This window comes from Notolepis coatsorum (genome assembly GCF_963971535.1).
Source record: "Notolepis coatsorum genome assembly, chromosome: 7".
In the NCBI taxonomy this organism is placed as follows: Eukaryota; Metazoa; Chordata; class Actinopteri; order Aulopiformes; family Paralepididae; genus Notolepis; species Notolepis coatsorum.
Genome location: NC_140171.1, coordinates 53,861,036 through 53,883,439, shown reverse-complemented (window position 1 = coordinate 53,883,439; position 22,404 = coordinate 53,861,036). Strand labels below are relative to the sequence as shown.

The 22,404-nt window shown below is 44.2% G+C and overlaps 1 protein-coding gene across 1 annotated transcript in view; it reads right to left on the bottom strand.

The window, feature by feature from the left end:
* LOC311231660 (3',5'-cyclic-AMP phosphodiesterase 4C-like) overlaps positions 1–22,404 on the bottom strand; it is a gene marked incomplete at both ends in the record, with an annotated part of 259,689 nt that overhangs the window by 8,681 nt on the left and 228,604 nt on the right. Inside the window, 5 exons of the mRNA XM_084318288.1 lie at positions 269–368; positions 8,716–8,880; positions 11,701–11,799; positions 12,808–12,989; positions 19,931–20,024. Of these exons, the coding sequence (XP_084174414.1) occupies positions 269–368; positions 8,716–8,880; positions 11,701–11,799; positions 12,808–12,989; positions 19,931–20,024 (640 nt within the window). The remainder of the gene's footprint in view (positions 1–268; positions 369–8,715; positions 8,881–11,700; positions 11,800–12,807; positions 12,990–19,930; positions 20,025–22,404) is intronic.

Genomic DNA, 22,404 nt, shown 5'->3' with positions numbered 1-22,404 from the left:
TGGGTACAGTACAACATTAGGGCCTGTAATTCAGAAGCGTATTAGTGTAAGCCAGTGCTTCTACATACTCATCTAGGAGCACACATCAAGTGACATGATCATATAAACCTCACCGTGACTTTAGAGCCAAACTAGTCTCCTAAAATGTTTCAGCATCTTCAGGAGCATCTTAGCTAATAAAAATGACAAGCGTTCTTTTAGTCAGTCCTAGTTATTTCCTCGGCCAAAGTGGGAGTGACTCTGCGTGGCGGCAGAGCGAGGAACCTACTGGTGTTGATGAGGAACTGGTTGGTGACCCCCGGGTGGTCCACGTCGTGGATGGCACTGGCGAACAGAACCGCCATGATCTCCAGGTCTGTGAACACTGCCTGGGAAGAGACAGAGAAGAGCAAGTAAATTTTACAGCACAATTCCAAGATTAAAATCATACCGCAGGCGGTCAGGTGGCGTAGCGGAGATTGCGCTTGTCACCAACGCAGGAGATGCTGGGTTCGAGCCCAGCTCTCTGCGTTGCTACCAGCTTGGCTGGTCGTTCATACTAATACAATTGGCAGTATTAGGGGGTGGGAAGCTGGTGGGTGGGAATCTGGCGTTGTGGACAGCGATGCCTACAGGTCAGGTCTCGGCGCTTGCTCAGCGGGGGCAGGACTTGGTGGAGATAGCGTGCCCTCCCACGTGTTACACTTCACCAAATGAGAGTCCTCGCTGCCAAGTGAAAAGAGCGTCTGTGAAAACTGGCTGTCGCCGCTCGTATCGGAGGAAGCGTGCGATCGACTCGGGACGCCCTTGTACCGACTCGTAGGAGAACATGCGAACAACAACCAGGTAGGGGAGGGGGGGGATTGGCACAACGACTAACATTGGGACGGGAGAAAAACAGAGAAATTAGAAACAAACAAAAAACATACCGCAATCCCATCTCCCTATGATCTACAACAGGATGAGGTCACTGCGATCTAGGGCTGACCTCGATTAGTCGAATAATCGATCGAAAGGAGCCGTAGTCCACTGCCAACCTCTTAGTCGAATAAATAATAAAAAATTATTTAAATATATACATATATATATTTTTGGGATCATTCTTTTCAAAAGCAAAGAGGCCTAGAAGCGTGGCTAATGACATGCATACCAGCGAGGCTAACTGCCTAAGAAAACGGGCACAGAGACACTGAAAGAGGATTTCACCCATCTAATGAACACACTAGACTAGACAAATATCAAGATGTATCCATCAGTGGACCAATTGCATGCTTTCGCAGAGAACAAGAAGCCTTCCATCGACTCCTTCAGACATTAAGCACCCCCACAGCCCAGATGGAATGATACAAAAAATATCAAAATTTAATAAAATTATATATACAGTATATATTCTTTGTGCATTCAGGGGGTAGTCGACTACCAGTCGACTATCAGCACATTTTGGCCAATCAAAGTCGACTATACAAATCCTTAGTCGGGGACAGGCCCACTGCGATCATTAACATGCAACACAGGGTAATAGTATCAGAGAAATGTGTAATTTCCTTCTACTACACAGTGATGTAGTGGTTAATCAATGATGTAGTGATCATCATAACATGAGCAGCCATCTATATGTTGTTTGTTTGTTAACATAACACTATATACTGTATGTTTTGAGGCAGATATCATCCCCTGTCCCATGGCTATGTGAAGGATGGGAGATACTACTGAAAAAAGTAGTAGAACGTGCTCACCTCACTAGACTTGACACTGGGTGCTGTAACCTCTGATATCATACATACAAATAGGGAAACAATGTCCAGGCAGAAATTACATACCTGGGTTCCATCCTAGAGGCAAATATTTCCTGTGACAAAATGGCATCCAATGTAATAAAAAAAGTCAACCAATGAACAAGATTCTTGTACCGGATCTCCTCTCTGGTAAACAAGAATACCCTGAAGACTCTAGCAGGAGCACTCAATCAAGGGTACTACGACTATGCTTGCACCTCATGGTACCAAAGCACCTCAAAGGCGCTAAAAACAAGATTACAAACATCACAAAACAAACTGGTCAGACTACTGCTTGACCTTACTCCTAAAACCCACCTCACCCCTGCCCATTTTGACAACCTATGATGGCTTAGAGTAGACGACAGAGTACAGCAACTTGCAATGGGCCTGGTCTACAAGATACACTACACCACTAAGGTACCCATGTACATGTTGAAATACTTCCAAAAAGGTCAGTGAATACCACGACCACAACACCAGAGGGAGTTCCACAAATCAAGTTCAACCCAGATTCGGCTCAAACAAGGGACTAAACACATTTCGCAATTATGTGGAACGCCCTACCCACAGCCGTAAAATAATGTGAATCCCCACCTAGGCTCCACAGACAAGGGAATGGAGTTTGATAAAAAGAATGTAGCCACAATCTTTAATAACTTCTTTACATCGGTAGCAGGTAAGCTTGTCTCAAACCTATCTCCCAAGACAGAACAGTTTGGTGATGACTTTGTTTCCAACTACTATAGCCAACGAGGGGTCAAGGCAAACTCATTCTTTCACCCACACTGTTCATCCCAGATTCGGCACAAACAAGGGTCTAAACACGTTTCGCAATTATGCCACATCAATGTGGAACGCCCTACCCACAGCCGTAAAAAAATATGAGAATCCCTACCCACCTTCAAAACCGCTCTCAAAGAGCACCTAATTCAAAACTGGCCCCCGTAAATGTCCAATGCACCCCCTCCCACCCACCCACCCCCTCCTAATGTACAGTTTCCTCCCCCTCGTATGTATATCTGTTAGGATCTCTGTTTAACAGTACTGTATATTTGCATATCTTGTATGTCACAAATGTAACAGTACTGTATTATGTATTGTCATAAATGTCATGATATATATCTGTATATCTGTATGGCCCCCGTAAATGTACAAACCCCCCCTCCCGTAATGTACAGTTCCCTCCCCCTCGTATGTATATTGTTTCTGTTAGGATTTGCTGTTAGGATAACAGTACTGTATACCTGTATGTCATGTATGTCGGAAATGTCAAGATATATATCTGTATGTTGCGTATGTCATTAACATATTCGGGGCCATTCGATTTCCCCATCTAGCTATAGCACGGCCAGGTTTTCATTACATAGTTTCACTGTGTGTCACGTTGTTTGTAGAGCTAAATCTATATTTTATATTATAGCTATGGATACAATAGCATGGTCATTTGACAGTAACAATCTTCCGTTCAAGATGCAAAAAAGAATAAATTCTTTCATGAATAAGTTCACGCGTTATACCCATTGGCGTTTCGTCCCTGGACACGCTATTATTTTCAAATCAAAGGCATATGATAGGAATTATGTTTCATCATGAATGCATGAAAGGGGGGGGGGGGGTGTTGAAAACCGATCAGGGGGATGGGTATGAAAACCATGCACGATCAAGCTGAAATTGACGTCAGATTGTCCTTACCTGTGGTCGGTGGTATTCCAAAAAGAATATTCCAATTATTTGATCGCCATCTGGTCCATCCTATGCCCATCTGGTCCACGACATAACCCACCACAACATATGGATCGGGGGTCCAGAAAATTATTCAATACGACCGAGTGAAGCCCTAGATTTCCCATTACTAGAAAAGAGTGCCCAGAGCAGTTTAAAGGTAGCACCCGGTCTGGAACAGGATTTACTGCACTCTCGATACTGCCTACTAGCAGGATCTGGCCGGTACTGCACATTCGGAGGACCCTGATGTAAACAAGACGAAAGTCTTTCTCTGGTCTGCATCCCCTTAACAATTGTGTGTATTGAGCCATACTGTATTGTACCCATTCTGCAATCTGTTAATAAAGTTTTCAATCAATCAATCAATCAATCAATCATTCAAAATCAATCAATCAGAAAAGGGGGGGGGGGGGTTGTCTTAATTAGAATATAATAGTGTCACAGACACTAAGCCACATTGTTACTAGAGAACTAGACAAGTTAACTGTACTGGACGGCAGGTGGACAGGAAGTGAAGAGAGTCGCTAGCTCAAGTTAAATTAAACCTGTTGCTACATCAGGTACAAACAATGGAGCGCCACTTAGTGACTAAACATGGCACTGCAACTAAATAATAATAACAAAAATACACACCAGTCCCAAACTAATGTCATTGGTCGACGGTCACAGTCGAGCAGCTCTCTGTTGCTCTGGAGGTCCAGTGTGGTTTGGAATAATCTGTTGATAATTCTGCCTTATATCTGTTAAAAAGTACTTATTTGGGCTGCGTATCATTCTCTATAAACCCCAAGGCTTTGGTTATTGATTGTTCTCCTTCTGAATCTGCATGGAGAGGTTGTTTAAATGCTTTGGGGAGCAGAAGGTGCTCTTGCCTTCCCAGTTCTCTCTTCCAGGCTGATGCAGACTTAATGGCCCATCATGTTAAAAGCATTGTCACCAGTGTTCACATCATATTGCATAATGCTTGCATACAGTCACTGTATTTATCCACCAATTCCTCATTGAAATTAATTCAATTGTTCATGATCATAAAAAAAAAAACGTAATATGCAATGCTCTCAAACAGCAGACTTAAAACAATGCTATTCCCTAACAGCAGACTAAAAAGGAACACGCCAACATTATGGAAAATACACTGGATCAGGTGCCCTAGCTTAAAACTCCAGGAGAGGTGTTTTGGCAAACAGCTAGGTTAGCTGATATGTATCTGCTTCCATTAATTTATGCTTAAAAAAAACGCAAGATGATTTCCAGAATGCATTTTTTTTTTTGCAGCCAGGCCACTGAACTTAGAAGCAGGCCAGGCCAGTGTTTCTAGTTGCGGCGGGGCGATAGTTAGATAACCTAGGTGGGGAACAACCAGGAGATCACTGTGACAGAGAGTAAAGGCACACAAGTTGGAGAACTATCTTTCTCGCTCTCGCGCTCACAAACCTACCTTTTTACCCTACCCTCCAATCTCCCCCAGTCCCATTCAATCGTGTTTGCTGCAGCTCAAATGTATCCCCTTGCCCCACTTTGTCTTTTATGTCTATGTCTGTGTTTTGTGTTTGTTTTTGTTTTGCTGCCATTTTGGCCAGGTCTTGCTCGAAAAAGAGATATTTGATCTCAAGTGACTACCTGGTCAAATAAAGGTTAAAAAAAAAAACACAAATGTGATTGGTGGAGGCGGGACCATTACAATTATTTTTATAAAATCCATCAAAATCAGTGTTGTTGCTAATCATTGACACATGCTAGCCTGTAATAACCCCCCCCCCCCCAGAAAAATCTACTTTGCATTTGATATATTGAAAATATTTCACTTTTTGTGTTTTTTTTTTTATCATTGACATATGCTAGCCTGTTTAAAAGCTGGCCTGACTGGGGCTATATTTCGCACTATATTTCCTGGCCTGAATGATTACCCCAGTCCGGCCCTGGTTAACACATTGGGCGCCAGCCATTACCCTTATCCTCCTTGTAGCTAATGCGCCAGGTTTCCATAGCCTACTTTCACTGTGCGCCACTATGTTCGGAGAGCTATATCTATATTCTATATTATAGCTATGGAGACAATACTATGGTAATTTTACAGTCACTTTCTTCCGTCGAACATGCAAAAAAGAGAAAAAATTTACATACGTTTGCACGTTATCCCGTGGTGAATATTGTATAGTTTAGGAGTGATCCGGGCTAATTCCTGAAAAGCTTAGTTATAGGGCGCTACATGAATTCTGCTATAAGCGTTGGCGTTTCTTGCCTGGACACGCTACTATTTACAAATCAAATGTATATAATAGGGGGCGGCTGGGTGGCGCAGTGGACATTGCGCTCGTCACCAACGCAAGAGACACCGGGTTCGACTCCGGCTGTCAGCGTTGCCTCCGGCTTGGGCTGGCCGTCATACTTACTCAATTGGCAGAGTTAGCGGGTGGAAGTCGATGGGTGGTAATCTGGACGTTGTGGACAGCAACTCCTACAGGTCGGTCAGGGCGCCTGCACAGCAGAGACAGGAAATGGCGGGGGCAGTGTGAGCCTCCCACACGTTACACCTCGCCAATGAGAGTCCGCGCTGGCAGGTGAAAATATGTGACAGGCTGCCTCCACATGTATCGGAGGGGACATGTGATGCAAGGCTTCTATCCTCCCTATAACTGGCCAGTGGGGGGTATATGCGAGCAACGTTCAAGACAGGGGAGGGGAGAATTGGCACAGTGAAATTGGGATGGGAGAAAAATTGAAAAATAGGAGAAAAAGTGGATAATTTTTTTTTATATAATAGGTATTATGTTTCATCATGATCGGGGTTATTCCAAAAAGAATATTCCAATTGTCTGATTGCGATTTCCAGTATTGATGTCCATCTGGTCCCGGACATAATTTGGCACAACTTATGGATAGAGTGTGCTAGATGCGTTTCGAAGCGGTGGGATGAAGCGATTTAATTGGCTCCGTCTACATTCTGCACCCGGAGGGGTTTAGATGTAACACACGGTGAGAAATAAGGTTTGCAGGATGCGGCCGGTACTGCACTTTTGGCGTCTCAGTATGGCTTTCAGCTGTAACATATAGGTCCGTGAGTGTAATATTGATATTAAAAATCGATACGTAGTAGTATCGCGATACTTTGTGTGACGATACTGTATCGATACAGGGACGCCAAGTATCGATATTTAATTATTCATAAAAAAAAATTCTATAAGGAAGTTGCATTGTTCATTTCAATACCTGTAATAGTACAGTAGTCCACACACACATGTGCATTCAGTTAAGTTGGAATATGACTGTAATACAAACAGTTCAGTTTGTCAGGTACATGCAACACAGATTACAGTGTTGACATCTGTCTGCTTGAGAAAATACCATGTTCTGCAATAAAAATTATTGAAGTGAGATGAACAGACTGAACTTTATTTGATTAGATAAAACATGTTGACAAAGTTTTACTTTGCAGTTGAAAAAAGGTAATAAATTAAATTTGATAAAAAAAATATATATATATATATATTTCCACAATACTCAGCGTATCGCAATATATTTAGTATCGCGATACTATCGTATCGTGACGCAAGTATCGCGATAGTATCGTATCGTGAGGTCTCTGGCGATTCCCACCCCTAGTTTTTGGTGCCCAACGATTGGCGAGCAAACACGTAATAATACGTGGTTGGCGCAGAATGAGTTAAAAGCCTCCAATGCTTATTAGTAGGGGTGGAACGGTTCACAAAATTCACGGTTCGGTTCGTATCACGGTTTTGGTGTCACGGTTTTCGGTTCGGTTCGGTATAATTTTTTTTTTTTTTTTTATGTAACACTCCAAAAATACCATAAATCAGCATAAGATATATAGCCTAAAAATAATCCAACTTTTCAGTTGTTCTCAAGGACGTAGTCATACAAAAACTGAAAGAATGAGGCAGTTTGACATCAGGCACATTATTTTGACAGTGACGGTTAGAGCCAGGAGAGATGTTGGTGCAGCAAGAGGGGAGGCATTGCTGATTTAAACATGCTTCTCATTTATTTGGTAAAAAAAAAGTTTACCTTTTAATAATGTTTGGCACACAAAGACCGAACTGACTGAAACATATAGGCAACATTTGTCAAAGTATTAACTTAGTGCAAACAAACTAAATAATTTTTTAGTGGCCACATTATAGACAAAGGCCATCAACATAAAGTATTGATTGATTGATTGATTGAACATTTTATTAACAGATTGCAGAATGGGTACAATACAGTACAGCTCAATACACACAATTGTTAAGGGGATGCACAGAGGATGCACAGCATATGCTCAACCAGCACTAGACTTTCTTATCAAAAAGGAAAAGTCACTGTTGTTTAAAATAAATAAATCATGTGTAGGCCTACTAAATATATATTTACTAATTGCATGAAACATTATGAAGAATTCTCGCCGCTTTTCACTGCATGGTACCTAATCGACTCGACTCGCTTTTGCTTTTTGAGAGTCTTGGTAGCCGTATTTGAAGTGACGTCACACCAGGAAGTAAATAGTCAACAGTAACACACAGCGTTGGAACCTGGAGAAGCCCTGATGATATAATATAAACGAACAGCCAATAAACGTGAAGTTATCTTTGAACCTCTGTTGTCAAGCCTCGTCAATATACCCCCCCCCCCTTCCTCACTAATGCAACTGCTGTCGTGGAGTCACTTCGCTGTGAGCGTTTCCACAGTTAGCTTGCGGCTAACATTCGTTAGCCTAGCGAACGAATGCGAACCGTTCCACCCCTACTTATTAGTGCATGTGCGTTTGAACGTTTGCATGTTTCAACCACCTCCTATAATAGTGGGGGTCGCGGCTCGGACGTGGGTGGACTGTACCATAGCTTACCTCCAGAGCAGGACGTGGGTGGACTGTACCATAGCTTACCTCCAGAGCAGGACGTGGGTGGACTGTACCATAGCTTACCTCCAGAGCAGGACGTGGGTGGACTGTACCATAGCTTACCTCCAGAGCAGGACGTGGGTGGACTGTACCATAGCTTACCTCCAGAGCAGGACATGGGTGGACTGTACCATAGCTTACCTCCAGAGCAGGACGTGGGTGGACTGTACCATAGCTTACCTCCAGAGCAGGACGTGGGTGGACTGTACCATAGCTTACCTCCAGAGCAGGACGTGGGTGGACTGTACCATAGCTTACCTCCAGAGCAGGACGTGGGTGGACTGTACCATAGCTTACCTCCAGAGCAGGACGTGGGTGGACTGTACCATAGCTTACCTCCAGAGCAGGGGTGGAGAGCAGGACGTGGGTGGACTGTACCACGTCAGCAGCGTGGATGTTGTTGTGGTAGGCCACGTCAGCGTGATAGTGGTCCTCCAGGGTCATCATGCAGGTGACAAAGGTGTCCGCTGGGATCTTGAAGGACCTCAGAAGGTCTCGCTCCTGAGGTGGGAAGGGGTCACAAGTTGGTCATGAAAAGCTGTGGAGGAATAACATACCGTCCTCTCCCTCAGTTGAGGTCTTTCACCCTCCCCCCCCCAAATGTTTATCCCCTCCCTTCCCCCAAATCTACAGTTTATGGTGTCCCCCCCCCTCTCCCGACTATACAGGAGTCCCGCTCCCTCTGGTTCTCTCTCTCACTTCCTGGTGTCACAGCTGGTCACGGGGTGAGGCCCATCCAGCCATACTCTCTAACTACTTTGTATTGATACTATCCTCTGAGTTACTTAATCAATCGTATTATTGAACCGGATCCATTCGACTGAGTGAGTTATTACAAGAGTGCAACGCCACAAAGACCTGAGACAACACCTCCCCACGACATCCTAATCATATTGACAACATAGAAGTACCAACACTAATGTTCTGATTTCTTAGCAGCTGTGCAGTGCAGGAGGGGAGGGTGAAAAATAGAACACTGTTATCAATGCAGCGCTTGAACTGCCTTCAGTAACTCACTGTTATCAATGCAGCGCTGCCTTCAGTAACTCACTGTTATCAATGCAGCACTTGATCTGCCTTCAGTAACTCACTGTTATCAATGCAGCGCTGCCTTCAGTAACTCACTGATATCAATGCAGCACTTGATCTGCCTTCAGTAACTCACTGTTATCAATGCAGCACTTGATCTGCCTTCAGTAACTCACTGTTATCAATGCAGCGCTTGATCTGCCTTCAGTAACTCACTGTTATCAATGCAGCGCTGCCTTCAGTAACTCACTGTTATCAATGCAGCACTTGATCTGCCTTCAGTAACTCACTGTTATCAATGTAGCACTTGAACTGCCTTCAGTAACTCACTGTTATCAATGCAGCACTTGAACTGCCTTCAGTAACTCACTGTTATCAATGCAGCACTTGAACTGCCTTCAGTAACTCACTGTTATCAATGCAGCACTTGATCTGCCTTCAGTAACTCACTGTTATCAATGCAGCACTTGAACTGCCTTCAGTAACTCACTGATATCAATGCAGCACTTGATCTGCCTTCAGTAACTCACTGTTATCAATGCAGCACTTGATCTGCCTTCAGTAACTCACTGTTATCAATGCAGCGCTTGATCTGCCTTCAGTAACTCACTGTTATCAATGCAGCGCTGCCTTCAGTAACTCACTGTTATCAATGCAGCGCTTGATCTGCCTTCAGTAACTCACTGTTATCAATGCAGCGCTTGATCTGCCTTCAGTAACTCACTGTTATCAATGCAGCACTTGAACTGCCTTCAGTAACTCACTGTTATCAATGCAGCACTTGATCTGCCTTCAGTAACTCACTGTTATCAATGCAGCGCTGCTTGAACTGCCTTCAGTAACTCACTGTTATCAATGCAGCGCTGCTTGATCTGCCTTCAGTAACTCACTGTTATCAATGCAGCGCTGCTTGAACTGCCTTCAGTAACTCACTGTTATCAATGCAGCGCTTGAACTGCCTTCAGTAACTCACTGTTATCAATGCAGCACTTGATCTGCCTTCAGTAACTCACTGTTATCAATGCAGCACTTGAACTGCCTTCAATAACTCACTGTTATCAATGCAGCACTTGAACTGCCTTCAATAACTCACTGTTATCAATGCAGCGCTGCTTGATCTGCCTTCAGTAACTCACTGTTATCAATGCAGCGCTTGATCTGCCTTCAGTAACTCACTGTTATCAATGCAGCACTTGAACTGCCTTCAGTAACTCACTGTTATCAATGCAGCACTTGAACTGCCTTCAGTAACTCACTGTTATCAATGCAGCACTTGATCTGCCTTCAGTAACTCACTGTTATCAATGCAGCACTTGATCTGCCTTCAGTAACTCACTGTTATCAATGCAGCACTTGATCTGCCTTCAGTAACTCACTGTTATCAATGCAGCGCTTGATCTGCCTTCAGTAACTCACTGTTATCAATGCAGCGCTTGATCTGCCTTCAGTAACTCACTGTTATCAATGCAGCACTTGATCTGCCTTCAGTAACTCACTGTTATCAATGCAGCACTTGAACTGCCTTCAGTAACTCACTGTTATCAATGCAGCGCTGCTTGAACTGCCTTCAGTAACTCACTGTTATCAATGCAGCGCTGCTTGACCTGCCTTCAGTAACTCACTGTTATCAATGCAGCGCTTGAACTGCCTTCAGTAACTCACTGTTATCAATGCAGCACTTGTTGATCTGCCTTCAGTAACTCACTGTTATCAATGCAGCGCTTGATCTGCCTTCAGTAACTCACTGTTATCAATGCAGCACTTGATCTGCCTTCAGTAACTCACTGTTATCAATGCAGCACTTGAACTGCCTTCAGTAACTCACTGTTATCAATGCAGCGCTGCTTGAACTGCCTTCAGTAACTCACTGTTATCAATGTAGCGCTGCTTGACCGGCCTTCAGTAACTCACTGTTATCAATGCAGCGCTTGAACTGCCTTCAGTAACTCACTGTTATCAATGCAGCACTTGTTGATCTGCCTTCAGTAACTCACTGTTATCAATGCAGCACTTGAACTGCCTTCAGTAACTCACTGTTATCAATGCAGCGCTTGACCTGCCTTCAGTAACTCACTGTTACCAATGCAGCACTTGAACTGCCTTCAGTAACTCACTGTTATCAATGCAGCGCTTGACCTGCCTTCAGTAACTCACTTTTTGAAAAAGGCCATGCAAAATGATAGCCTGTCGTGGCAAGTGGCTTGAATTCGCCATTTTTAGCCAAGCAATGATGCGAACTATTCTTTGGTATTTTGTGGTAAATATTCCGCAGGGTTATTAATGTCTTCCTACCTGGAAGATGGAGTACATGAGCACAGTTAGAGGCCGGTTTCCAGAATATTCTGCAATCTTGAAGATATCCAGGCCCCAGTGATTGATGTCTTCGATTTCCTGCAAAAAACAACAACACAGGATTCCTATAGGATATGGTGTGTTGCACGTGCGTATGTGTAGCCTATATGTGTGTGTGTGCGTATGTGTAGGGGTGTAAAAAGTACAGTACCCAGATTTAAACATAACCCTTTCACTGCCACACGACAGCCGGTTAACCCTTTCACTGCAACAATACAGAAGGTTAGCCCTTTACTATCACACAACCGACGGCGATGCTCCATCATTAGCTCCGCAAATGCAGAGCTAATGATGCTAATGATGGAGCATCGCCGTCGGTTGTGTGATAGCAAAGGGTTAACCTTCTGTCGTGTGGCAGTGAAAGGGTGAAAGCATGGGTACCGTCTAATCTTCTGATAGCAGGTGTTTAATCAAATATCCCCGCTTTCTAGTCTTGCACAAGGACCAATCAGCATGGGTATGGGCGGGTTCATTTTCCATTGGTGGGGATTTGATTGACTGTTTTTAAATAGAGTGCGGCTGCAGGATTAATAACGTTAACGTTAGTTCGGCCAGAGAAACAATTATACTAATTAAAATAGTTGGACCTGCAAGATTTGTACTTTGTAGGTCTGCATTTTAAATCTAAGGAGTAAAAAAGTATGTTTTTTTTTCTCTGAAATGTAATTGAGTAAAAGTATACAAAGTATACAAACCTAATAATACTTGAGTAAAGTATAAATCCCCCAAAAACATTACTTAACCCTTTCACTGCCACAAGACAAAAGGTTAACCCTTTACTATCACACAACCGACGGCGATGCGCCATCATTAGCATCATTAGCTCCGCGTCCGCTGAGCTAATGATGCTAATGATGGCGCATCGCCGTCGGTTGTGCGATAGTAAAGGGCTAACCTTCTCTATTGTCACAGTGAAAGGGTTAACCGGCTGTCGTGTGGCAGTGAAAGGGTTACGTATTGTAACAAAGTACAATTACTCAAGTACTTTACACCCCTGCGTATGTGTAGCCTATGTGTGTGTGTGTGTGTGTGCGTGTGTGCGTGTACCTCAGCCAGCATGGCCTCTTGGTGGGTGCGGACCCCGAAGCGGGGGATGCAGCTGGGGGCCAGGCTGGGGCTGTGGGTGGGCTTCTTCACCCCACTGATCTGGGCCATCATGGGCCTCCTCTTCTTCTTCTTCTCCTTCTCCTTAGGAGGCCCAGACTGTATCTCCACATCCTGCTGTCTCTCTGCGAGGGAGACACACACACACACACGCGCGCGCACGCACACACACACACACACACACGCACGCACGCACGCACGCACGCACGCACGCACACACACGCACACACACACACACACGTTGTTATAAAGACAGTATGCAATCCTACCTGGAGGGGAGGGAACAGATGGTAGAGGTAAACGGTACTCTATCCCCCCCCCCCCCCCCTCACAGTGAGCTGTGGTGTTCCACAAGGAAGCATACTAGGACCGCTACTGTTCCTAATTTATGCAAATGACATGTCGTCAGCTTGTGACTGCAACTTGTTCCTGTTTGCGGACGACTCAGCCCTGCTGGTCTCTGACAAGAACAAGTTACAGGTTGAAAAAACCCTCAGCTCGGAACTAGGCAAAATCTGCATATGGCTCGCTGATAACAAACTATCATTAAACATGGGCAAAACAGAGTCCATTCTCTTCGGTTCAAATAACAAACTCAGCAAGACCGACGGCTTCTCAGTTACAGTGGAACTGGAGTGTGAGGGGATGTAACACTAAAGATGGCGGCAATGACAAAGAATTGCTGGAAAATAAACATACATCTGTTTAAAAAAATAAAATAAAAAACGTTTTTTTCTTTTTAACTTATAACAATTTCGATAATTATCGATATCGAGAAATATGATAACATTATCATATCGTTATTGCGATATGATTTTTTGCCATATGGCCCAGCCCTATATCGATATACAGTACGTGGTTGGCACTCTCTATCCCAATCACAATGTGGGTATATCGCTGGCCTCTGAGATGCGGCCGGTGCAACACAGAACACATACAGGATCGACCAAACAACAACTCACCCTAATGTCCAAGTATTGCCATATTATACCCAGAAACATCTACATAATATACATCATGCTAAATGTTTCAAAATCCACACAATGATTTCTAACGGACACAAAAACGCAGCAAGTGTCTGCTCTACGAAAACCACACGGCATCAGAGGAACACATAGAAGTGATATTACGGGCGGCTGGGTGGCGCAGCGGACTAAGCGCTCGTCACCAACGCGAGAGACACTGGTATCGAATCCGGCTGTCGCCGTTGCCTCCGGCTTAGGCGGCCGTCATACTGGCTCGATTGGCAGAGTCAGCGGGAGGGAAGTGGTGTGGACAGCGACTCCTACAGTTCGGTCGGGGCGCCTGCACAGCGAGGGAAGGATCTAGGAGAGGTAGTGTGACCTTCCACACGTTACACTCCCCCAGTGAGAGTCCGCGCTGCCAGGTGAAAAGAAGTGGTGGGCTGGCTACACATGTGTCGGAGGAAGCATGTGATAGTCTCCGCCCTCCCAGACCGATGGTAGGGGGCAGAGTGCGCAACGACCAGGAAGGGGGGATTGGGAATTGGCACAACGACTAACATTGGGATCTCTCATGTCTCACCTCTCTCTCATGTCTCTCTCTCATGTCTCACCTCTCTCTCATGTCTCACCTCTCTCTCATGTCTCACCTCCACCGTGAGCACAGGTCAGCGCCAGATAGATCACCATCATCTCCACCGTGAGCACAGGTCAGCGCCAGATAGATCACCATCATCTCCACCGTGAGCACAGGTCAGCGCCAGATAGATCACCATCATCTCCACCGTGAGCACAGGTCAGCGCCAGATAGATCACCATCATCTCCACCATGAGCACAGGTCAGCGCCAGATAGATCACCATCATCTCCACCGTGAGCACAGGTCAGCGCCAGATAGATCACCATCATCTCCACCGTGAGCACAGGTCAGCGCCAGATAGATCACCATCATCTCCACCGTGAGCACAGGTCAGCGCCAGATAGATCACCATCATCTCCACCGTGAGCACAGGTCAGCGCCAGATAGATCACCATCATCTCCACCGTGAGCACAGGTCAGCGCCAGATAGATCACCATCATCTCCACCGTGAGCACAGGTCAGCGCCAGATAGATCACCATCATCTCCACCGTGAGCACAGGTCAGCGCCAGATAGATCACCATCATCTCCACCGTGAGCACAGGTCAGCGCCAGATAGATCACCATCATCTCCACCGTGAGCACAGGTCAGCGCCAGATAGATCACCATCATCTCCACCGTGAGCACAGGTCAGCGCCAGATAGATCACCATCATCTCCACCATGAGCACAGGTCAGCGCCAGATAGATCACCATCATCTCCACCGTGAGCACAGGTCAGCGCCAGATAGATCACCATCATCTCCACCGTGAGCACAGGTCAGCGCCAGATAGATCACCATCATCTCCACCGTGAGCACAGGTCAGCGCCAGATAGATCACCATCATCTCCACCGTGAGCACAGGTCAGCGCCAGATAGATGACCATCATATCCACCGTGAGCACAGGTCAGCGCCAGATAGATCACCATCATCTCCACCGTGAGCACAGGTCAGTATCCAGTGTGGCTGCTCAGTGATGTCACCTCCACGTCACCACAGTGTGTCCCCCAGGACCTCCCAGGACCTCCCGGACCCCCCAGGACCTCCCAGGACCCCCAGGATCAGCACCCGACCCCTCCTCCATACCCGATTTTATATTTGAGAGTTCACGTTAACCAAAATATTTTTGATTATATTATACGTTTATTATAATTCGGAAAAAAGGGTAAAGATTGAAGTATAAGCTTACTTTTATTTTCACAATTTTTCAAACTAAGAAAACAATTTCTGTCTCACACAAACATAAAAACAATAACCATTAGATATATCAACAAGTCTTTCAAACAAAGATAGAAAGTAGGCATGCTCTATTAGAACAAAAACATAAAAGACTGTTTTAGCAAGCCACAGATTTCTGCATTTATTTTGCTATTGTCGTGAGGTATTTTCTGCGACTTTTGCTGACAATCGATATATCTGTAAAAAGCCTATATTGATTGACCGTTACATCCATCTAACCCGACCTACTTAACCCTACTTACTGGTAAACAGTTGGCTACAGGCCTACTTTATACAAGGACTGGACGATATAGAGGAGACAATACATCAACATAATCAGACAGACCTTTCTCTATATTGATATATCACTACATCTGTTTAGGTATAGAAAACCACATGTTAATTCAGTCTGTCGTATTGGACTGCATGGTAATCTGTATTGGACTGTAATCTGTATTGGACTGTAATCTGTATTGGACTGTAATCTGTATTGGACTGTAATCTGTATTGGACTGCAATCTGTATTGGACTGCAATCTGTATTGGACTGTAATCTGTATTGGACTGTAATCTGTATTGGACTGTAATCTGTATTAGACTGTAATCTGTATTGGACTGTAATCTGTATTGGACTGCATGGTAATCTGTATTGGACTGTAATCTGTATTGGACTGTAATCAGTATTGGACTGTAATCTGTATTGGACTGTAATCTGTATTAGACTGTAATCTGTATTGGACTGCATGGTAATCTGTATTGGACTGCATGGTAATCTGTATTGGACTGTCTGGTAATCTGTATTGGACTGTAATCTGTATTGGACTGTAATCTGTATTGGACTGTAATCTGTATTGGACTGCAATCTGTATTGGACTGTAATCTGTATTAGACTGTAATCTGTATTGGACTGTAATCTGTATTGGACTGCATGGTAATCTGTATTGGACTGTCTGGTAATCTGTATTGGACTGTCTGGGAATCTGTATTGGACTGTAATCTGTATTGGACTGTAATCTGTATTGGACTGCCTGGTCATCTGTATTGGACTGTAATCTGTATTGGATTGTAATCTGTATTGGACTGTAATCTGTATTGGACTGTCTGGTAATCTGTATTGGACTGTAATCTGTATTGGACTGTAATCTGTATTGGACTGCAATCTGTATTGGACTGTAATCTGTATTGGACTGCAATCTGTATTGGACTGTAATCTGTATTGGACTGCAATCTGTATTGGACTGCAATCTGTATTGGATTGCATGGTAATCTGTATTGGACTGTAATCTGTATTGGACTGTCTGGTCATCTGTATTGGACTGTAATCTGTATTGGACTGCATGGTAATCTGTATTGGACTGTAATCTGTATTGGACTGTAATCTGTATTGGACTGCATGGTAATCTGTATTGGACTGTAATCTGTATTGGACTGTAATCTGTATTGGACTGTAATCTGTATTGGACTGTAATCTGTATTGGACTGCCTGGTAATCTATATTGGACTGTAATCTGTATTGGACTGTAATCTGTATTGGACTGTACTCTGTATTGGACTGCATGGTAATCTGTATTGGACTGTAATCTGTATTGGACTGTAATCTTTATTGGACTGCATGGTAATCTGTATTGGACTGTAATCTGTATTGGACTGTAATCTGTATTGGACTGTAATCTGTATTGGACTGCATGGTAATCTGTATTGGACTGTAATCTGTATTGGACTGCATGGTAAACTGTATTGGACTGTAATCTGTATTGGACTGTAATCTGTATTGGACTGTAATCTGTATTGGACTGCAATCTGTATTGGACTGTAATCTGTATTGGACTGTAATCTGTATTGGACTGTCTGGTAATCTGTATTAATCTGTATTGGACTGTAATCTGTATTGGACTGTAATCTGTATTGGACTGTAATCTGTATTGGACTGCAATCTGTATTGGATTGCATGGTAATCTGTATTGGACTGCAATCTGTATTGGACTGTAATCTGTATTGGACTGTAATCTGTATTGGACTGCATGGTAATATGTATTGGACTGTAATCTGTATTGGACTGTAATCTGTATTGGACTGTAATCTGTATTGGACTGCAATCTGTATTGGACTGTAATCTGTATTGGACTGTAATCTGTATTGGACTGTAATCTGTATTGGACTGTAATCTGTATTGGACTGTCTGGTCATCTGTATTGGACTGTAATCTGTATTGGACTGTAATCTGTATTGGACTGTAATCTGTATTGGACTGTAATCTGTATTGGACTGCCTGGTAATCTGTATTGGACTGTAATCTGTATTGGACTGTAATCTGTATTGGACTGCATGGTAATCTGTATTGGACTGTAATCTGTATTGGACTGTAATCTGTATTGGACTGTAATCTGTATTGGACTGCATGGTAATATGTATTGGACTGTAATCTGTATTGGACTGCATGGTAATCTGTATTGGACTGTAATCTGTATTGGACTGTAATCTGTATTGGACTGTAATATGTATTGGACTGCATGGTAATCTGTATTGGACTGTAATCTGTATTGGACTGTAATCTGTATTGGACTGTAATCTGTATTGGACTGCAGGGTAATCTGTATTGGACTGCATGGTAATCTGTATTGGACTGTCTGGTAATCTGTATTGGACTGTCTGGTAATCTGTATTGGACTGTAATCTGTATTGGACTGTAATCTGTATTGGACTGTAATCTGTATTGGACTGCATGCTAATCTGTATTGGACTGTAATCTGGGAACCGCTCCCGCCTACCTCCGGTCAATGGTTTCTAACTACACACCCTCAAGACCCCTACGCTCTGCATCTTCTGGCCGTCTCAGACCCACTCCTATCCAAGCTCCCGGAGGGTCATCAAAGAGAAGTCGCCTATTCTCAGTCCTTGCCCCACAATGGTGGAATGAACTACCCACCCCAGTTAGGACAGCCGTCCAATATTTCGCCGTCGACTAAAGACGCACTTCTTTAACCATTATCTGAATACAAATTTTTTAAATAAAATTAAATAAAAAAATAATATCTAACCCTAACTAACCCTACTGTCATGCACTTGTCCTAATAAACTAACCTACACTGTAGCACTCAACACTTTGATGAACATTGTTGCTCAGCTGATAGAGTTGTGCCCTTCCTGATGACTTGTCGTACAGAACTTGTAAGTCGCTTTGGATAAAAGCGTCAGCTAAATGACTAAATGTAAATGTAATCTGTATTGGACTGTAATCTGTATTGGACTGTAATCTATTGGACTGTAATCTGTATTGGACTGTAATCTGTATTGGACTGTAGGGCTGTCCCCGACTAAGGATTTGGATGGTCGACTAGGATTGGCCAAAATTTGCCGTTAGTCGACTATATTTTGAAAAAAAAAAAGCAAAAAAAAAAAAGTATAATATTAAATTTTCTTTTGTATCATTCCATTTGCGCTGTGGGGGTGCTTAATGTCTGAAGGAGTCGACTGAAGGCTTCTTGTCCTCTGCAAAAGCATGCAATTGGTCCACTGATGGATACATCTTGATATTTGTCTAGTATAGTGTGTTCATCAGACGGGTGAAATCCTCTTTCAGTGCCTCTGTGCCTGTTTTCTTAGGCAGTTAACCTCTGGTATGCGTGCCATTAGCGTTAGCCACGCTTCTAGGCCTCTTTTCTTTTGGAAATAATGATAAAAAAAATATATATATATTATATCCGACTAAGAGGTTGGCCAGTCGACTACGGCTCCTTTCGACCGATTAGTCGACTAGTAATCTGTATTGGACTGTAATCTGTATTGGACTGTAATCTGTATTGGACTGTAATCTGTATTGGACTGTAATCTGTATTGGACTGTAATCTGTAATAGACTGTAATCTGTATTGGACTGTAATCTGTATTAGACTGTAATCTGTATTGGACTGTAATCTGTATTGGACTGTAATCTGGGGCCAGAGGGGCCAGTGCAGGAGGGAGGGGCCAGAGGGGCCAGTGCAGGAGGGAGGGGCCACAGGGGCCAGTAATTCTGAAATAATTTCACAGACTTACTGTAATTGTCTGTGAATGTCGCACCAAACGACCAAAATGAATTCCTTGTATGTGCAAACTTACTTGGCAATAAAGACCTTTCTGATTCTGATTCTGATTAACATTTGTGTTTTTATTATTGATTTAGATTTAGACAACAAAAAGGTGTCTTTCAAAAAAAGACAAGTCCCACAATGCAATGCGATTGATACAAATCTACATAATTTGCCCCGCCCCTATTTCGTACACTCACCTAAGAATGTGCTGGCGATGAACTCTGACACCTGGTTGCCCGAGCGACTGGTCTCTGACAGCTGGGTCAGCTCTCTGTTCAGCATCCTCTTGAACTGCGGGGCACAGAGCACAGAACACAGAGACCACTCAGAGAGAACTCACACAGAACACAGAGACCACTCAGAGAGAACTCACACAGAACACAGAGACCACTCAGAGAGAACTCACACAGAACACAGAGACCACTCAGAGAGAACTCACACAGAACACAGAGACCACTCAGAGAGAACTCACACAGAACACAGAGACCACTCAGAGAGAACTCACACAGAACACAGAGACCACTCAGAGAGAACTCACACAGAACACAGAGACCACTCAGAGAGAACTCACACAGAGCACAGAGACCACTCAGAGAGAACTCACACAGAACACAGAGACCACTCAGTGAGAACTCACACAGAACACAGAGACCACTCAGAGAGAACTCACACAGAACACAGAGACCACTCAGAGAGAACTCACACAGAACACAGAGACCACTCAGAGAGAACTCACACAGAACACAGAGACCACTCAGAGAGAACTCACACAGAACACAGAGACCACTCAGAGAGAACTCACACAGAACACAGAGACCACTCAGAGAGAACTCACACAGAACACAGAGACCACTCAGAGAGAACTCACACAGAACACAGAGACCACTCAGAGAGAACTCACACAGAACACAGAGACCACTCAGAGAGAACTCACACAGAACACAGAACACAGAGACCACTCAGAGAGAACTCACACAGAACACAGAGACCACTCAGAGAGAACTCACACAGAACACAGAGACCACTCAGAGAGAACTCACACAGAACACAGAGACCACTCAGAGAGAACTCACACAGAACACAGAGACCACTCAGAGAGAACTCACACAGAACACAGAGACCACTCAGAGAGAACTCACACAGAACACAGAGACCACTCAGAGAGAACTCACACAGAACACAGAGACCACTCAGAGAGAACTCACACAGAACACAGAGACCACTCAGAGAGAACTCACACAGAACACAGAGACCACTCAGAGAGAACTCACACAGAACACAGAGACCACTCAGAGAGAACTCACACAGAACACAGAACACAGAGACCACTCAGAGAGAACTCACACAGAACACAGAGACCACTCAGAGAGAACTCACACAGAACACAGAGACCACTCAGAGAGAACTCACACAGAACACAGAGACCACTCAGAGAGAACTCACACAGAACACAGAGACCACTCAGAGAGAACTCACACAGAACACAGAGACCACTCAGAGAGAACTCACACAGAACACAGAGACCACTCAGAGAGAACTCACACAGAACACAGAGACCACTCAGAGAGAACTCACACAGAACACAGAGACCACTCAGAGAGAACTCACACAGAACACAGAGACCACTCAGAGAGAACTCACACAGAACACAGAGACCACTCAGAGAGAACTCACACAGAACACAGAGACCACTCAGAGAGAACTCACACAGAACACAGAGACCACTCAGAGAGAACTCACACAGAACACAGAGACCACTCAGAGAGAACTCACACAGAACACAGAGACCACTCAGAGAGAACTCACACAGAACACAGAGACCACTCAGAGAGAACTCACACAGAACACAGAGACCACTCAGATAGAACTCACACAGAACACGGAGACCACTCAGAGAGAACTCACACAGAACACAGAGACCACTCAGAGAGAACTCACACAGAACACAGAGACCACTCAGAGAGAACTCACACAGAACACAGAGACCACTCAGAGAGAACTCACACAGAACACAGAGACCACTCAGAGAGAACTCACACAGAACACAGAGACCACTCAGAGAGAACTCACACAGAACACAGAGACCACTCAGAGAGAACTCACACAGAACACAGAGACCACTCAGAGAGAACTCACACAGAACACAGAGACCACTCAGAGAGAACTCACACAGAACACAGAGACCACTCAGAGAGAACTCACACAGAACACAGAGACCACTCAGAGAGAACTCACACAGAACACAGAGACCACTCAGAGAGAACTCACACAGAACACAGAGACCACTCAGAGAGAACTCACACAGAACACAGAGACCACTCAGATAGAACTCACACAGAACACAGAGACCACTCAGAGAGAACTCACACAGAACACAGAGACCACTCAGAGAGAACTCACACAGAACACAGAGACCACTCAGAGAGAACTCACACAGAACACAGAGACCACTCAGATAGAACTCACACAGAACACAGAGACCACTCAGAGAGAACTCACACAGAACACAGAGACCACTCAGAGAGAACTCACACAGAACACAGAGACCACTCAGATAGAACTCACACAGAACACAGAGACCACTCAGAGAGAACTCACACAGAACACAGAGACCACTCAGAGAGAACTCACACAGAACACAGAGACCACTCAGAGAGAACTCACACAGAAC